Raw genomic sequence first — 18,453 nt, forward strand, 5'->3', positions numbered from 1 at the left:
GAAGCCAATGCATATCTACAGTCTAGCGATGACAGTGCATATCTACAGGCTAGCGATGACAGAGCATATCTACAGGCTAGCGATGACAGTGCATATCTACAGGCTAGCGATGACAGTGCATATCTACAGGCTAGTGAAGCCAATGCATATCTACAGGCTAGCGATGACAGTGCATATCTACAGGCTAGCGATGACAGAGCATATCTACAGGCTAGCGATGACAGTGCATATCTACAGGCTAGCGATGACAGTGCATATCTACAGGCTAGCGATGACAATGCATATCTACAGTCTAGCGATGACAGAGCATATCTACAGGCTAGCGATGACAGTGCATATCTACAGGCTTGTGAAGCCAATGCATATCTACAGGCTAGCGATGACAGTGCATATCTACAGGCTAACGATGACAGTGCATATCTACAGGCTAGCGATGACAGAGCATATCTACAGGCTAGCGATGACAGAGCATATCTACAGGCTAGCGATGACAGTGCATATCTACAGGCTTGTGAAGCCAATGCATATCTACAGGCTAGCGATGACAGTGCATATCTACAGGCTAGCGATGACAGAGCATATCTACAGGCTAGCGATGATAGTGCATATCTACAGGCTAGTGAAGCCAATGCATATCTACAGGCTAGCGATGACAGAGCATATCTACAGGCTAGCGATGACAGTGCATATCTACAGGCTAGCGATGATAATGCATATCTACAGGCTAGCGATGACAGCGCATATCTACAGGATAGCAATGACAGTGCATATCTACAGGCTAGCGATGACAGCGATGACAGTGCATATCTACAGGCTAGTGAAGCCAATGCATATCTACAGGCTAGCGATGACAGTGCATATCTACAGGCTAGCGATGACAGTGCATATCTACAGGCTAGCGATGACAGTGCATATCTACAGGCTAGCGAAGCCAATGCATATCTACAGGCTAGCGATGACAGTGCATATCTACAGGCTAGCGAGGACAGAGCATATCTACAGGCTAGCGATGACAGTGTATATCTACAGGCTAGCGATGACAGTGTATATCTACAGGCTAGTGAAGCCAATGCATATCTACAGGCTAGCGATGACAGTGCATATCTACAGGCTAGCGATGACAGTGCATATCTACAGGCTTTTGAAGCCAATGCATATCTACAGGCTAGCGATGACAGTGCATATCTACAGGCTAGCGATGACAGTGCATATCTACAGGCTAGCGATGACAGTGCATATCAGGCTTTTGAAGCCAATGCATATCTACAGGCTAGCGATGACAGTGCATATCTACAGGCTAGCGATGACAGAGCATATCTACAGGCTAGCGATGACAGTGCATAACTACAGGCTAGTGAAGCCAATGCATATCTACAGGCTAGCGATGACAGTGCATATCTACAGACTAGCGATGACGGTGCATATCTACAGGCTAGCGATGACAGTGCATATCTACAGGCTAGCGATGACAGTGCATATCTACAGGCTAGCGATGACAGTGCATATCTACAGGCTAGCGATGACAGTGCATATCATCAGGCTAGCGATGACAGTACACATCTACAGGCTAGTGATGACAATGCATATTTATGGGCCAGCGATGACAATGCATATCTACAGGCTGGCGATGACAGTGCATATAGGCTAGCAATGACAGTGCATAATTACAGGCCAGTGATGACACTTCATATCTACAGGCTACCGATGACAGATCATATCTACAGAATAGCAATGACAGCGCATATCTACAGGATAGCAATGACAGTGCATATCTACAGGCTAGCGATGACGGTGCATATCTACAGGCTAGCGATGATAATGCATATCTACAGGCTAGCGATGACCGCGCATATCTACAGGATAGCAATGACAGCGCATATCTACAGGCTAGTGAAGCCAATGCATATCTACAGGCTAGCGATGACAGTGCATATCTACAGGCTAGTGAAGCCAATGCATATCTACAGGCTAGCGATGACAGCGCATATCTACAGGCTAGCGATGACAGTGCATATCCACAGGCTAGCGATGATAATGCATATCTACAGGCTAGCGATGACAGCGCATATCTACAGGATAGCAATGACAGTGCATATCTACAGGCTAGCGATGACAGTGCATATCTACAGGCTAGCGATGACGGTGCATATCTACAGGCTAGTGAAGCCAATGCATATCTACAGGCTAGCGATGACAGCGATGACAGTGCATATCTACAGGCTAGTGAAGCCAATGCATATCTACAGGCTAGCGATGACAGTGCATATCTACAGGCTAGCGATGACAGAGCATATCTACAGGCTAGCGATGACAGTGCATATCTACAGGCTAGCGATGACAGTGCATATCTACAGGCTAGCGATGACAGTGCATATCTACAGGCTAGTGAAGCCAATGCATATCTACAGGCTAGCGATGAGTGCATATCTACAGGCTAGCGATGACAGCGCATATCTACAGGCTAGCGATGACAGTGCATATCTACAGGCTAGCGATGATAATGCATATCTACAGGCTAGCGATGACAGCGCATATCTACAGGATAGCAATGACAGTGCATATCTACAGGCTAGCGATGACAGTGCATATCTACAGGCTAGCGATGACGGTGCATATCTACAGGCTAGTGAAGCCAATGCATATCTACAGGCTAGCGATGACAGTGCATATCTACAGGCTAGTGAAGCCAATGCATATCTACAGGCTAGCGATGACAGTGCATATCTACAGGCTAGCGATGACAGAGCATATCTACAGGCTAGCGATGACAGTGCATATCTACAGGCTAGCGATGACAGTGCATATCTACAGGCTAGTGAAGCCAATGCATATCTACAGGCTAGCGATGACAGTGCATATCTACAGGCTAGCGATGACAGAGCATATCTACAGGCTAGCGATGACAGTGCATATCTACAGGCTAGCGATGACAGTGCATATCTACAGGCTAGCGATGGCAATGCATATCTACAGTCTAGCGATGACAGAGCATATCTACAGGCTAGCGATGACAGTGCATATCTACAGGCTAGCGATGACAGTGCATATCTACAGGCTAGCGATGACAGAGCATATCTACAGGCTAGCGATGACAGAGCATATCTACAGGCTAGCGATGACAGTGCATATCTACAGGCTTGTGAAGCCAATGCATATCTACAGGCTAGCGATGACAGTGCATATCTACAGGCTAGCGATGACAGAGCATATCTACAGGCTAGCGATGATAGTGCATATCTACAGGCTAGTGAAGCCAATGCATATCTACAGGCTAACGATGACAGAGCATATCTACAGGCTAGCGATGACAGTGCATATCTACAGGCTAGCGATGATAATGCATATCTACAGGCTAGCGATGACAGCGCATATCTACAGGATAGCAATGACAGTGCATATCTACAGGCTAGCGATGACAGCGATGACAGTGCATATCTACAGGCTAGTGAAGCCAATGCATATCTACAGGCTAGCGATGACAGTGCATATCTACAGGCTAGCGATGACAGAGCATATCTACAGGCTAGCGATGACAGTGTATATCTACAGGCTAGCGATGACAGTGTATATCTACAGGCTAGTGAAGCCAATGCATATCTACAGGCTAGCGATGACAGTGCATATCTACAGGCTAGCGATGACAGTGCATATCTACAGGCTTTTGAAGCCAATGCATATCTACAGGCTAGCGATGACAGTGCATATCTACAGGCTAGCGATGACAGTGCATATCTACAGGCTAGCGATGACAGTGCATATCAGGCTTTTGAAGCCAATGCATATCTACAGGCTAGCGATGACAGTGCATATCTACAGGCTAGCGATGACAGAGCATATCTACAGGCTAGCGATGACAGTGCATAACTACAGGCTAGTGAAGCCAATGCATATCTACAGGCTAGCGATGACAGTGCATATCTACAGACTAGCGATGACGGTGCATATCTACAGGCTAGCGATGACAGTGCATATCTACAGGCTAGCGATGACAGTGCATATCTACAGGCTAGCGATGACAGTGCATATCTACAGGCTAGCGATGACAGTGCATATCATCAGGCTAGCGATGACAGTACACATCTACAGGCTAGTGATGACAATGCATATTTATGGGCCAGCGATGACAATGCATATCTACAGGCTGGCGATGACAGTGCATATAGGCTAGCAATGACAGTGCATAATTACAGGCCAGTGATGACACTTCATATCTACAGGCTACCGATGACAGTGCATATCTACAGGCTAGCGATAACAGTGCATATCTACAGGCTAGCGATGACAGAGCATATCTACAGGCTAGCGATGACAGAGCATATCTACAGGCTAGCGATGACAGTGCATATCTACAGGCTAGCGATGATAATTCCTATCTACAGGCTAGCGACGACAGCGCATATCTACAGGATAGCAATGACAGCGCATATCTACAAGCTAGCGATGACAGTGCATATCTACAGGCTAGCGATGACGGTGCATATCTACAGGCTAGTGAAGCCTATGCATATCTACAGGCTACGATGACAGTGCATATCTACAGGCTAGCGATGACAGTGCATACACTCACAAGGAGACCACAGGCAGCTGAGGTGCAATCTTCTCCCACTCACAAGAACGACATCACAGGCAGCAGCAGTGCAAGCTTCTTACACTCACAAGGAGACCACAGGCAGCAGAGGTGCAAGCTTCTCACACTCACAAGAAGGACATCACAGGCAGTAACGGTGCAATATTCTCACACTCACAAGGAGATCACTGGCAGTACACACCACATGAACACACTCCATAACACATAGCAACAATACATTGGCATTTACAACGCCATTAGCTCAAACAAAACCGAGCCCGATTGCATTTCTAATGCTTGTTTTGTAATAGATGGTGTCTAGCCTGCAGACTTTGGAACCAGGAGACCTGGCTTCAGTGCCTATTAAACCCATATGACCAAACTGTGTGATCCTAGGCCAATCTGTGTGTGCTGCTGTTCCCGTATTCGTCAAAATGTTGAGCACATAAATGCAGTAAGTAAAGTAGGAGCCGATTATGCTGTAAACATCTGTATCTGAAATTTGCAGACATTATGATAGGATAGAATGGGTAAGAAGGATAAGGAGCTGTGTTGACACGGTTGGTTAATTGATGTACTGCTGAGTTTTGTGTGGTAAGTGAAGGAACAGGGATTGAGTTTTATTTTACCATGATGATTTTAAAGATACATATTCAAGGACTCCTATAATGATGATTTATGGTCTTTTTTTTGTCGCCCTCAACTTTTCTATGAGTACTTGGGGATGTGCTCTTTTACACACTGTCTGCTAGACTTCCTTCTCAATTACCTGTCACCACCATGCACCACGTATTTACTTGCAGATAAAATATTGTATAATTTTGCAATATGAAAAATATAAATCAAAAGGAATCAGAGATTCCTATTCCGCCAGTTCTGTATGTACATTAAATTAGCACTTGAATAAAATGGTTTGTATTTAGAATAAAGTGTTCAAAAGCTTACCAGTAGTAGTCGTTGTTACAACTGCCCACTACAATTTGTAACAGATGTGTTAGTTTGATGGAATTTCGACATGTAAAGAGAGAGCCTGTTGGATGTGTAAGGCAGTTTAATTGAAGGTTGTGCAATGCTTGTGTTTTTTTAATGGATAGTCTGCTTAGCATTTTTATTTGACCTTACAGTGGCCCTGTTTGACGAATTTACTTGCACACTAGATAGACATGTGGGTGTGCAAATATCAGCACTTGCGTGTACAAATTAACATCAGTGACTCTCAAAACGTGAATCGCTCATAAACTTAGATTTTCTTGTACTTGGAATTCTGCTACTATTCCAGAATTGTTCATGTGAGTAAATCAACTCAGAGGTGGGATGTGGGAGTTCAAGGGCAGTGTAATTAGTTACCCGCTATAGCATAGACAGTTGCAGGTTCCCAGACTTAGTCCTGTGAATTCCTTGGTATACTGAAGTTTATACAGATTTTATACGTAGGCCTGGAAATGTAAATGTCCGCTTTCTAGGTGTGCCTATTGCTAATCTGCCTGAAGAGAGGTTAGTTGTCTGTTGCTTTTGACAGCTACTGACACAAACAAATGGCGATTAATATACATGCGTGACCTCTTCAGTCTTAAAATAGCTGGCTATATAACAAGGCCCCGAGCCAGCCTAATCTCACCCAGGCTATATGAAGATTGTGCTTGCCGTTACAAAAGTAGAAAATGCTTTGCAAAAGACGTCTCAGCAGGTAACAGGCATGAAAAACATGAATGAAAATGTGTTACTATGTTTTTGCGCTGTTTCACAGCAGTGTTTGTTGGGCCATAGGGAGACTCTTCTTAACTTACTCAGTCAATGACGATGCATCTTATGTATATTTGTATGTACCTTTCGTGAGCCCTTGGAGGACAAGATTTAAAAATAATCTGCGACATGATAACATTTGCTTGCCCCATTTTGCCAAAAAGTGTATGAAAAGCAAATACGCAAATCACTTAAAGAAGATAATTGAAATATTTGGTGGTTTGACATTGAGACTGGTTGGTCATTTTATCATTTTAGTGTTAGACTGTGTGTTAAAGGTATCAATGCCTTCTTTGGTAATCTAATTAATGTTGGCTGTGTGATATTTTTATTTATTTTTTATTTAAAATTGTAATTTTGTTTGGTATTTCCTCTCTGAGGTCTGTTTTTGAATGATTCTTTCTGCATATTAAATGTCTTGTTAAGCTTGTATAACAAGACTTTAAAACAGATAGATCGCTTGTTTCTAGATCTCAAAAGGATGCCACACAGCATGCTAAAAAATTACACTGCCGGGAGAACCTGCAACCATACCGAATTAAGTGAATAAAAAAAATACAAGGAAACACCAAAGGGAAACCAGCGCCCTGTGGCTTGCTTTAAGGACTGGCGATTATAATTCAGGAACGGTATACTGTGACTGTTGTAAATTCCTAAGTGATTATCCTTAATTTATAAGGATAATCACAGGGCACTGGTTCCCCTTTTGAAAGGGAGGTTTCCCTCCTTTCATGATTCCACACTACTGCGTCTTTCCTGACACCAGCAGATCATTCTGGCAGTTTCCCAGCGGAGATCGAGCCCAGGCAACCGGCATCTCAATCAGACCGCCAAGTGTCAACAAAACTAACCCGAAGGCCTGAGACCTTACCAAAGGCACTGAGGAGCCCCATTAAGATTGGTACCACCTGGCAGGGGAAGCGGACATACACCAGTGTGTCATCCTCGTAAAGACAGATAACATGCTTGGAACCCCCCACTCGAATTCTCCTGGCTCCAATTCTTTACGCAGGAGAAGTGCTAAAGACTCAATGGTGAGAGCAAATTAGAGCGGCGAGAGGATACAACCTTGCCTGGTGGCCCTCCCAACCTCCCATCCCTCAGAGAGGTCGCCTCTAATCTTGACGCGGACCGTAGGGCTAGTGTATAGGTGCCGCACCCAGTACCAAAAAGACGAGACGAAACCCTGCAGTACCACCATCCGAAATGGCCATTCCACTGTATCAAATATTTTTTCCAGGTCGAGGGAAACCAAGGCTAATTCACAATTTTCATTGACTGTTTTGTGCAGGATGGGCATGAGTCTCCTGAGATTTAAGGTGGTACTACGGGCCTGCATAAAGCGGCATTGGTCTTTGTGCACCAATTCACGAACCACTGACCCAAGTATGATGCCAACAGTTTACATAGAATTTAGACATCCGTGTTGAGGATCCTGAGTGGTCTAAGTGATGAGGGGTTAGCCGCGTCACCCCCACGCTTCAGAAGAAGGCAGATAATACCCTCCCTCATGGTGTGCAGAAGTATCCCGTTCGCCCGACCACATGGAGAAGCACTTGGAGAATATCTACCAATGTTTCCTCAAGTGTAGCAGAGTAAGGCTGATAAAACTCCACAGTGATTCATCTCCACCTGAAGCCCTGGATCTGTTGAGGGCCAGAATAGCCGCACCCAATTCCTCAAAGGAAATCTCGCTTTCCAGCTCCTGCACAAGATCTGGAGCAAAGGTCGGCAACTCCACATCTCCCACACAATACACCCCCTGGAGTTGTTCTACGAAGACCCCAAGATATCCCGGCGACTAGTCACCAATTCTCCAGTGGGAGCGCGAACATGAAGCATAAGAGGCACCTCCTGATCCTACTGTAATACTCATGCGAAAAGTCGAACGATTTGTCCCCCCTCCCTGTGAAGATGCTGACGGTATGCCCTGATTATGCACTTATCCAAGGAGCTCCAGGTCGACCGCCCCTCCCGCCTAGCCCAGAGCACCGGCTCCCACACCCCTGGCGAAAACACCTCAGAGCCCTGAAGATCATACAAGCTATGCTCCTGCACCTGCAACTCAGTCTCCAGTTTTCGTCACTCGCCACAGGTGGTTCCTGTGCAGGCCCTGCGCATGAGAGCCTCACATTCCATAGCTCTAGAAGCAGTAGACCCCAGTTAACATCCATATAATTAGTAAAGGAAGTCGCCAGTGCTTAACGGCACACAGCTACTGCCAGGAGGCCAGAGGGTATGTGCCAGCTCCGCACGTCTGTGGCCCATTGTAATTTGAGCAACACTGGCACTTGGTCGGAGAGAAACGTCCCCAGATGCATCACCCCCCCCAAGTTCTGCATGTCTATACTGCCCACCAGTATGCGATCCAGGTGTTTTGGGTCAAGGAGTGGCGGATATACACGCGGCCATCAGGATGCAAATCCTGTCAGCTGTCCTAGAACACCATGTTGCGCATAACTGCTGAAAGGGAGGACAACATCAGTGGCTTAGTACCTCGCTTTGGTGGGTGACGATCCACATCCCCATCTAGGAAACAGCTGCAATCCCCCACCCAAATTACAAGAGTCCAAATTTTATCTTCCAGGAGTGCCTCAAAAAACGGTTTATCATCAACATTGGGCGCATAGGTACTGAGGAGTGTAACAGGCTTACCATCCAGTGTACCCTTGACCAGAAGATAGTGTACCTCTATATCCACCTCGCTATAAGTATGTCGGAAGGGTGCAATTCAAATTGCAACCCCCCCATGCAAAGGAGGAATAAGTAGCTGTAACCATTGCCCCTTCCATTTCTTTCCGGGCTTCTGGGACTCATCCCCCAGGAGATAGGCTTCCTTATGACGTCGTAGGAAAAAATGAACCCTATACCTTTTTAGAGTAACCCTTCAAGACCCGAACATTCCATGTGAAGATATTCATATATTCAGCCATATCAAGTTACAATGCTTTTTCGACCAGACAGCGCCCCGCTTCCCCTCCCCAATCAGCTGCCTACAAAGACCCTCTCATCCATTAGAAAGATGTAGCTCAAAATCCAGCATGTACTGCAAACAACAATTCTCACTCCAAAACAAGGAGGAGTATTGGAAAAACTCAATTCTCGCAGCACCCCCCATCCCAGACAGACAGTATAACAATAATAACAACTCAAATAGCACATCCATCAAATACCGTGCTGTCAGGACCCACAGCCTAACCCAATGACCCACAAACATGGCCTACCACTTAACGTGGAAAGAGGCACTCCTGGCCCCGTTAACAATGAAAAGCCCATACCTGTTACCAAATATAGTCAATGGCACAACATATTTATTACCCTACAATAATTTGATAAACCGTGTAGCCTCACAGGGCCATCGCTCCACAGCTCAGGAGGTAGAGAGAAAGAAGAGGGAGAACATATGAAAAAAGTGCAAGAATTCAGCACATTGGAAGGATATGTAATCAAGTGGCAGAGTCGTCCAAGCCCAACCCAGGGTAGGCACAGTTCTCATCGACACAGGCTCAGCGTGCTGGGGCACCAGCGCCACAGTGCCATCCTCCTGGATCTCGCCAGGTTAGCATTTCTGTGTGGCGATGATACTCCCGAGCACAGCATCCTCCTGGGATCTCCACTTCAGGCTGTGGGCTCCATGGGCACTCTCAGAGCCTGCCCGCCAGGATCCCATTCTCTCTTGGGGTACCTTGTCCCATACCTCCAGCCATCTCCGCACATCTTCTGGAGTATCAAAGAAGTGGGACTTGCCCCCAGACAGGACCCTCAAACAAGCCGGGTACAATGACTTATAACAGAGGCCCATGAAGCACAGTTTGGCCTTGACTTCAGTAACCTCTTCCGAGAACCCTGAACTCTGTTCGTGTAATCCATATCAATAGAAATCCTGTGATGTCTTAGTGGGCAGAGTCCGTCTCACAGGTAGTATGAAGGATGCAGTCCCTGTCTTTATAGTTCAGAAGCTAGGCAATGATGGCTCGTGGTGGCGCCCCAGGCCTAGGGGGGACCACCAGCGCTCAGTGCGCCCTTTCAATCACAAATAAAGGGGACAATCCATCCGGCTTCAACACTTATCCCATCCAGCCCAGCCCTCCACAAACTCCTCTGACACACTTCCTTCAGCTCTGTCCTGGAACCCAAGAAAGCGGACAGTATTGCGGCTAGATCTGCTCTCCGCGGACTCCACCCTTGCCTCAAGTGTCCCAACACTAGAAGTGACCTCTGCCATCTGTTTCCGCAAAGTGCCTACCTCGGATTGGAGTATAGAGATAGAGCCCTCTGCGAACTGTACCTTATCTGACACCTTCCTGAGGTCTGCCTGGAGGAGGTTGACCTTGAGCGCTATTGTCTGAATCTTCCCCTCGAGGGCCACCCTGAATCCATTAATTGCAGCAAGAAGCTCCACACTGGAGGGCTTCCCAGCAGACGAGCCCGCGATTCCTCCCCACGACCAGCCTGTTGTGTCATCCGTTGCAAAGTGGAGGGGGGGGGGGGCGTGGTATACTGGTCCATTGTTTTGTCCTGCGGAGGGTCCGGCTGCTTATTTCTCCCCATAGGAGGGGGACCCGCTTTTTTTCTACTCCAGGATAAAGGGCGACAGAGTCACCACCCTCCAAGAGACGCAGCAGCCGTTGGAGCTACAATATATGAGGGGACCAATGAACACAAGCACATATGGCAGCCCCTACAGTCTCAGTTCCAAGGACAGTCACATAAACAGGGAACCCAGATTTGAGCACTTGGGTCTGTGGCACTGGCGTCCACTTCAGGAAAAAGGCCCCTTTGGCAAGTAGATACCAGTGGGGGACCCGGGCCGAGCATTAAGACCAGACCCTAAGCCAGAATGCCCATGGGATTTCAGTTTTTATGCCTCCCCTGGGGTCACTATGACCAACACAGCTCCAAAAGCAGGATCCCCTCTTCACCGCGGCACAGCGTGAGCCCCCACATTCCAGCAGTTCAGGGCCCAGTCAGCCTCCACAAGCTGGCCGCTTCAGCACTGTGAATGGCCACTCGACTACTAGCTAGTGCTTTCCGCAGGATGACAGGGAAGCAGCTTCAGGACCCGCCGTCTCCCACTGGTGTACACCCCCTCTGCGTTCCTCAATGAGGGATGCTGCCTCGGGCCTTGGCTCACCCACATGGTCGCTTGCCGGATCCAGTTTGCGGTCCACAGCTAGGGCCCAGCGTGGCCCCAGCCACTTCTGGCATGCAGTCCTGGTCTACGGCAGGGGGCTCACGCACCCCCACCCTCGATGATGCCTCCCACCACCGGTAGTCTGGTCTGAATGGCAGCGTCACTTGGCGCCCCCCCCGGCCTGGGCTACTCGAGGCTCCAGACTTTGACACAGGCCTTGACCTCCCACGCAGCGTACGTGATCCCTCACTGCTACAATCCGGTTGCTGCCAGCTCACCTAAGGCGCCGAGTGAGTGCCAGGGACAACAGTGGCAGGGGTGGCAGGGTGTTTTACGATATCGCGGAGGTCGTGGGGAGGCATCTTGCATGGCCACCTTCAAAATAATTATTTATACATTTGTGGATGCAACGTGTCAATGGTGTAATTACGTATCACCATCTTGAATTAATTATCTTTCAAAAATATGCACAGCCTCCCAATGTATGGGAATACAAAAAATAAAAAAATGTAATTATGGCCTCATGGGGGTATCCAAGGCAGGGTTAGACCGTATAGAGGTAAATTCTTCCCCACAATAAACCTTCATTGAACAGTCTGGAGCAGTGGTCTTCAACTTTTTCTGTAGTGAGAGCTACTTCTGATCAGTGAAAATCATTGTGAGATACTGAAGGCCAAGCCTCTCACGCAATGTTACCAGACACTCCCACATCCCGTTTCATTGAATACAAGCCACGTGTCCATAGAGCCCAAGATAATGGTTTGAACAAAATACTTTGACAACCGGCACTTTGACAGGGCTGTCATGTGTGTCATTGAGAGTGTCATCTTTGGGGATGTATGAGCATGTGTGCGTATGAATGGGATATATTTGTATTGGTGAATGAGAGTCTATGTCTTGTGTACTTGTGGCACCAGACATACCTTTGGACATATGTGGCAGTGTTAATATATAAGACAAACATACAACCATTATTTTTAATGGGAGAAATATAATGTGCAGAAAAATGTAATGCATAAAAAGTTCATAATATGGAAAAAATTTCTGCACCTTAAATTTCTTCCACTTAAAAAAATGGCAGTAATTTTCAATTATAAATATGACAGTTTCTACCAGCCACTTGAAGAAAGAAGCTTGCTGTGTGTAGATGCTACACTTTGAAATGGGAGAAAAATAATGTGAAGAGTTAACTTTATGTTTATATGGATTCCATAAAATTCATAATTTAAATATTCTCCCATTTCAAAGTTTCAAATTTACAAACAGCAGGCATTTTGCACTCAGTGGCCTGTAGACACAGTTCCATATTTACAACAGAAAAATACAGCCATTTGTTTACTTTGGAGGAATTTAAAATGAAGAAATATATTACATAAAATATTAAGACATAATTGGCTTAATTGAAAGTGGAGAAAAAATTGACTCAGTGTTTTATAGAAATATGTTTATCCACTTTAAATTTCTCCTGTTTGAAGAACATAAAAGTATCTTTTAGTTATAAATAGACACTGTCAGAAAGAGGCCTGCTGTAAATACTTTGAAATGAGATAAAATTAAAATGAAGAGTTGTCTTCATCATTAAGTTAACTCTTTATTTTAATTTTCTTGAATTTAAAAACATTCAGAAGCATCATTTTGTTTTCATGCTCCAATATTGAGTTGACTTATATGTACGCTTTTATTACCTCAGTGCTTCAGTACTTCATCTCTGTGTCCTGGGTCATAAATCTGACTCCAGCATTGCTTATTATTAGACCCTGCTATCTGAGCCTGAAGATAATAAATTAAAATACAAACAGCCATCCCAGAACTTTAAAAGCAAAATTTGACCCTGAGCGTATGTAACAAGCATTTGCAATGAAATAGGTCTCACATTTATGAGAGTTTGTGCTATTGGCACTGTAAATGACAATACCTTTTATTTATGTGTTCAGATAAATAAAAAGGCATTGTCATTTTCAATGCCAGCAGCTGAAACTCTCGCAAATGGGAGACCTATTGCATTGCAAATGCGTGCTATGAAAATAAAAAAAAAAAGCAATAGGGAGAGGTGTCCTGGACAAAGCTATTTGAGGAAATATTGCTCGGAGGCTGTAATTAAAGCCTACTGAGCAACAACAACACATAACGGGGTGTCGCCGTGGGAGATTACAAAATGAGACGAGGCGGTACTAAGGAGGGACTACTAAGCCTTTTGGCCAATGAACAGCCACAGTTTACAGTGGGCAATGACACAAGCCAATTAAAAATGTGGCCAGAGAGTGGCGGAGCTTCAATTCCCTACCTCAATACAGCATGCCTCGCAGGTGCGCTGCCCAGGCTCGACCTAAAAATTAACTCAAGGCTATTAGCTACTCTGAAGGTATTTGTAAGCTACTGGTGTAGCTCTTGATCGACTGGTTGGAGACACCTGGTCTCGAGTGATTCAAGCTGGGGAAGAATTGATCCCTATATTGACTAGCTTTGCTTTGGGTACCACTGTGGTCCATTAAAAAAATATATATATTTTCTATTCCCATACAGTGGGAGGCTGCCCATATTTTTTGAAGATATTTAATTTACAGCATATGATGTGATGATACATCATTAGGTAGTTGATAGGTTGGATCCACGATTTTGGTGTAGTCCAACACCCAATCATTTTAATCAGACCAAAACGTTTCAATTTTTATAAATCTGCTTGCTTGGATGTCTGTCATAACAATAAGCAAAAATCAAAATGTGAAGTATTGGCGGAAAGTTATTATCATTCTTATGTAATGCACCAAGAATGAGCGTTTGGATGTATATAATGTAATTATTTTTTCACAGTCTTCCTCCACTCACTTGAGCACTGCGCTGTATCACCTGTTGAATGTATAAGAGCATGAGTAGGTATATAGTGGAGCCTGTGTTTTTTGAGTTGTGGAAATCAAGCCATGTTTCATCATTTTTGCGAAACAACATGAATTTAAGATTTTTCTGGTTTAATTTATTTGAGATTTGAGAGGACATCTTCAAAGTCTAGATGAAATCCAATGGGTTCAGTGCAGCACACATATTTCATTTTAAATTTTGATACCAGAAATGATGGTTCGACAACGCTATCCTGGTGTGTTTCATGAAGAATATAGGCAGTTTGTGTGTATGCCTTTTCAGGAATACGTGTACGCCATTGGTTTGCAAAGGTTTTGTACGCCTGTATAGCAGACTTTATCAAGGACTCGTCATTATTCGTATGTGGACACCATACATCCCTTGTTCTGATGGTTGTTTTGTCATTTGAAGTTCTTGAGAAATAGAGCAATGAATAACTAGGTGATGTCACAAATCTATAGATAGTGTTGGGACCAAGACATAAAACTGTGCAGTGTGATAAAAACAAAAAGGATAAGAGTGATGGTAGACATGTTCACATTGGTGTGTGTTGTTCTGTCTGCTCAGCTCTTGCAGGGAGTCGTCAAGGGTTTATGTTTAACCTTTGAGTAGAGTGGGATTTATTTGTGAGGGTGCTATAATTGTAGGAATTCTGATGTGAGGGGGTGAAATAGCACATAGACTAAGATTGACTACTCTAGAAGTGTGAAAACAATGAGAGTGTTTGCTCGAGAAAAAAGCTATGACATAAAGATTGTGGTTGTACTGTTTCCGCCAACTCGATTCTGCTTCTTGTATTTTGCATGGATATTCACTCACCTGTTTTGCGTACTTCACCATTGCCAGCTGGTTGTCTGGCAAAGAAAAATTGACTGTTTTGTTGTCAGTCTACAAAGCGTAAACATTCTTAAGTCGATTTAGTGAAGACCTGCTGATTTTAATTAAAAAATAATTTTATCCATTGCTCTTCATCCAATGGTCTGTTGCTGTGTCATTCACATTTTCCTTCCACCCACTACACCATTGGGAAGCAGGTCATCTAACATAAGACATTGGCTAACTTCACTTTGAGTTCTGCTCTTTCACAAGGCACACATTTGCACACAAAATAGTTCCATCTAGGTGCTGCCAGAGATTACTATAGGAATGAGTACTTTTGAGACCAAAAAATATTTTAGTATTTAGCCAAAGTTTTCTTTTTAGGTCTCGCCTGAGACTGTGCATGTGCTGTTGTTTTTGAGACATTTTGAATGCAGGGGGCTTAGAGTCCACAATTTTTTTTTTACTATTGAGGGGCTTCATCATCACCCTCATTTGCTTGTTCCTCTTTGGACAGCACATGCAGACTTGACTTCCTCTTCTCCTGTTTGGCCGTCCCATGGCGCATGGCCCAAGTACTGCTTTCTTGCTGAGTGTCCTTCTATTGCTTCTACTTTTGAAACAAAGTTTTTCTTATTATGGAAGCAACCCATAAGAGTGCATGTTGCTTGTCCTCCCACCACCCTCCTCCTGCTGTTTGTTGTGTTTCTTGCCCCCTCCCGCTATCTATTCTGTTTGCTCCCTCTTGCTCTCTTCCTGCTGTTTCTCATGTTGATTAGCTCATCTTACAGTCCGTGTTGGTCCTGCCCCATCCCCCTGCGTTGTGTTGCGTGCCCCATCCCCCTTCGTTGTGTTGCTTGCTCCATTCCCTGCAGTCCCCTCCTGCGTTGTTTCCTGCCCGTCCACCTTCCGTATTGTGTTGCTTGCTCCATACCCCTCCCCTGTTATGTTGCATAAATAGTAGTCGTGGTAAAGACACAAGCAGGAAAAAAACACGTTACTGAACTGATGCGTTTGGATTCATTAGTTCAAAGGACAGATATGCCATGGCTTTACTTTCGCAACACACATGGATAGACAAGTTATCATTCAGCTCAAGGAATGGGCCGGGAGATACAATTTCTGATATTTCTTCTTCTGTGGTAATTTAACCTTGAGGACACTTCGGTTGTAATTAAAGAGACACATTGTAATTTTCAAGTGTGTGGTACTGGGAACCCTTCTCCTTTCCCTCCTCTTGGTGCTAGAGCAAGACAGAGAATATGGAGATGATGTGCATGTCAATGGTGATCCCAGCAGTGTGCAACAAAAGTCAATGTCCACAGCAGAGCTCGTCCATCACTACTGTTCGATATAGGTAGAGAAAAGGATTTGTATGCCTGTTATTTAAGACCTATTTATTAATTCCTCTTCGGACTTTGTGAAGATTGTAAGATAAAACCACAGAAGCGCAATGACGTGCCACTGTGCTAAAAGCATTGGCAAAGCCAATAGATATTGCCTGTGCAAGAGCGATTTGCTTTGTCAGTGGCTTTCAGCCATATTATACAGCAGTGCGGCTGCAGAGCAGCATGCTAAAAGTTAGAAAGCAAGTGCCAACAGCGCTATGAAAAAATCGATGTGAGGTGGCCAGCGTTTGCCACGCCAAAGCACTTTTTTTCTAATTTTCAACCATGCTCCACTGCTCAGCAGCTATTCTGCTGTTTAACATGGCTAAAAGACATTAACAAAGCCAATAGCTCTTGTATAAGCGAGACCGGTTTGGTTTGTAAATGCTTGTGTTACATTGTTGAGGGCCCAGCAGCTCCCCCCAAAAGTAATATTTTACAAAAGCCATGCGAAAACAAAACCAGCATTGACAAACCCAAAAGGCTGGCAGCCAACACAAGACCTATTGGATTTGCTCATGCTTATTATAATAAAAGATTAACAGGACTGTGGTCTAGGTTAGTTTCGCTCCTTTGTTTAAAAGACGAGCGAGAGAAACCTAGGCAACAGGCAAGTTGTAATATTCTTATTAAATTACTTTTAAATATTGGCGTTCTTTGAATTGTAAATATCTAGACATTCATTGGGTTTTGAAGCATTTAACAAAGACACTGTCACATGGATGACTGGCTGCAAAAGAAGTTAAACTTGATCAAGTTTTTCCCCCTCAACTTTAGTAGGTAACCAGTCGCCAGTTGCACCATTTCATGCAGTCAGCTCTATGTTTATGGCTCTTTCTGTTGCACACCCATATGTGTTTGTCACAAAAGAATAATCGTATTACCTTTAATTATAGATTGTTTCAATCTACTAAACACTGCCAACCTTTCAAAACAACAACATAAGTGAAATGTCTAATAACCCGTTCCAAGACTCGATGGTCACTCAAGAAATAATTATTGGGGACATGCCTGATTATAGAGTAAGCTATATCTTTAGCCATTTGCCTATTAGCTATTATATTGTTATGTGAATCGTGCTACATTTCCAATAATAAAGATAAAAAATATGGCTAAAACAATTTCAGCCAAACCTTTCTGCTCTTGATTGTATGGGATATGCTAATTTATCATTGTTCTTCTTCTCCTATTTGTGTTTAGGAACATTCTAGTGGACAAACCCAGTGACCAGTCTTCAAGGTGGTCTTCAGAAAGCAATTACCCCCCTCAGGTATGTTATTTATTCTATGTATGCAAGCATGTATGCTTTATTTGTGTAGCCCAAACCTCGCTAAAAAGCAGCAAAGTGCTTTGCAGGCAAAGGTACTGTCAAGGAGTGTATAGAGAGGCCTAGCGGAGTACTTAGAGTGGAAGTGGACGGTTTCTTAGTCGTGATGTCCCGTTTTTAGGTCTCGGGTAGCGTTGCTGTGCACATGCACAGCTCGCTCGGCGAGATTTAACGATTTTGAGGAGTTTTGGTAAAGAGCTTTAAGCCCCGCCCCTCTTTTCCATTAGCCGGCGTCACCGTTTATGCTAAACGGTGGCCAGTCATTGGAAAAGAGCTTTTTGTGACGTGTACTTTTGGCTTTTTCAGACAGCCGACTTGGACGGGCTCGCCTGATTTCCGTGCGTCGCAAAAGGTTTCTTATCTTCATGGGGCCAAGTGTTTCAAACACATGGCCCCATAAAGACAAGCTCAGGCTCAATCCTCTTTCACTTTTGGAGCGCTTGGTGTGATATAGAATGAACATGTGCACTGATGTGCCGGATCAAAATGTCAATGCATAGTAGGTAGGTAGGTATAACTTTATTGCATGATTATTACAACCTTTGCAAACAAATAAAACATTAGTTCACAAGATACAGCTTCTCCTTTAAAAGATGTTAAAAGATTGCAAATATGTTGT

At 44.5% G+C, this 18,453-nt stretch overlaps 1 protein-coding gene across 2 annotated transcripts in view; it reads left to right on the forward strand.

The window, feature by feature from the left end:
• Nucleotides 1-18,453, forward strand: part of MKLN1 (muskelin 1) — a 785,750-nt gene that overhangs the window by 39,628 nt on the left and 727,669 nt on the right. For both annotated transcript variants that reach the window (XM_078677414.1, XM_078677419.1), the window contains exon 2: nt 17,708-17,777. In XM_078677414.1, the coding sequence (XP_078533540.1) occupies nt 17,708-17,777 (70 nt within the window). The remainder of the gene's footprint in view (nt 1-17,707; nt 17,778-18,453) is intronic.

This window comes from Lissotriton helveticus, chromosome 1_1 (genome assembly GCF_964261635.1).
Source record: "Lissotriton helveticus chromosome 1_1, aLisHel1.1, whole genome shotgun sequence".
Taxonomy (NCBI): Eukaryota; Metazoa; Chordata; class Amphibia; order Caudata; family Salamandridae; genus Lissotriton; species Lissotriton helveticus.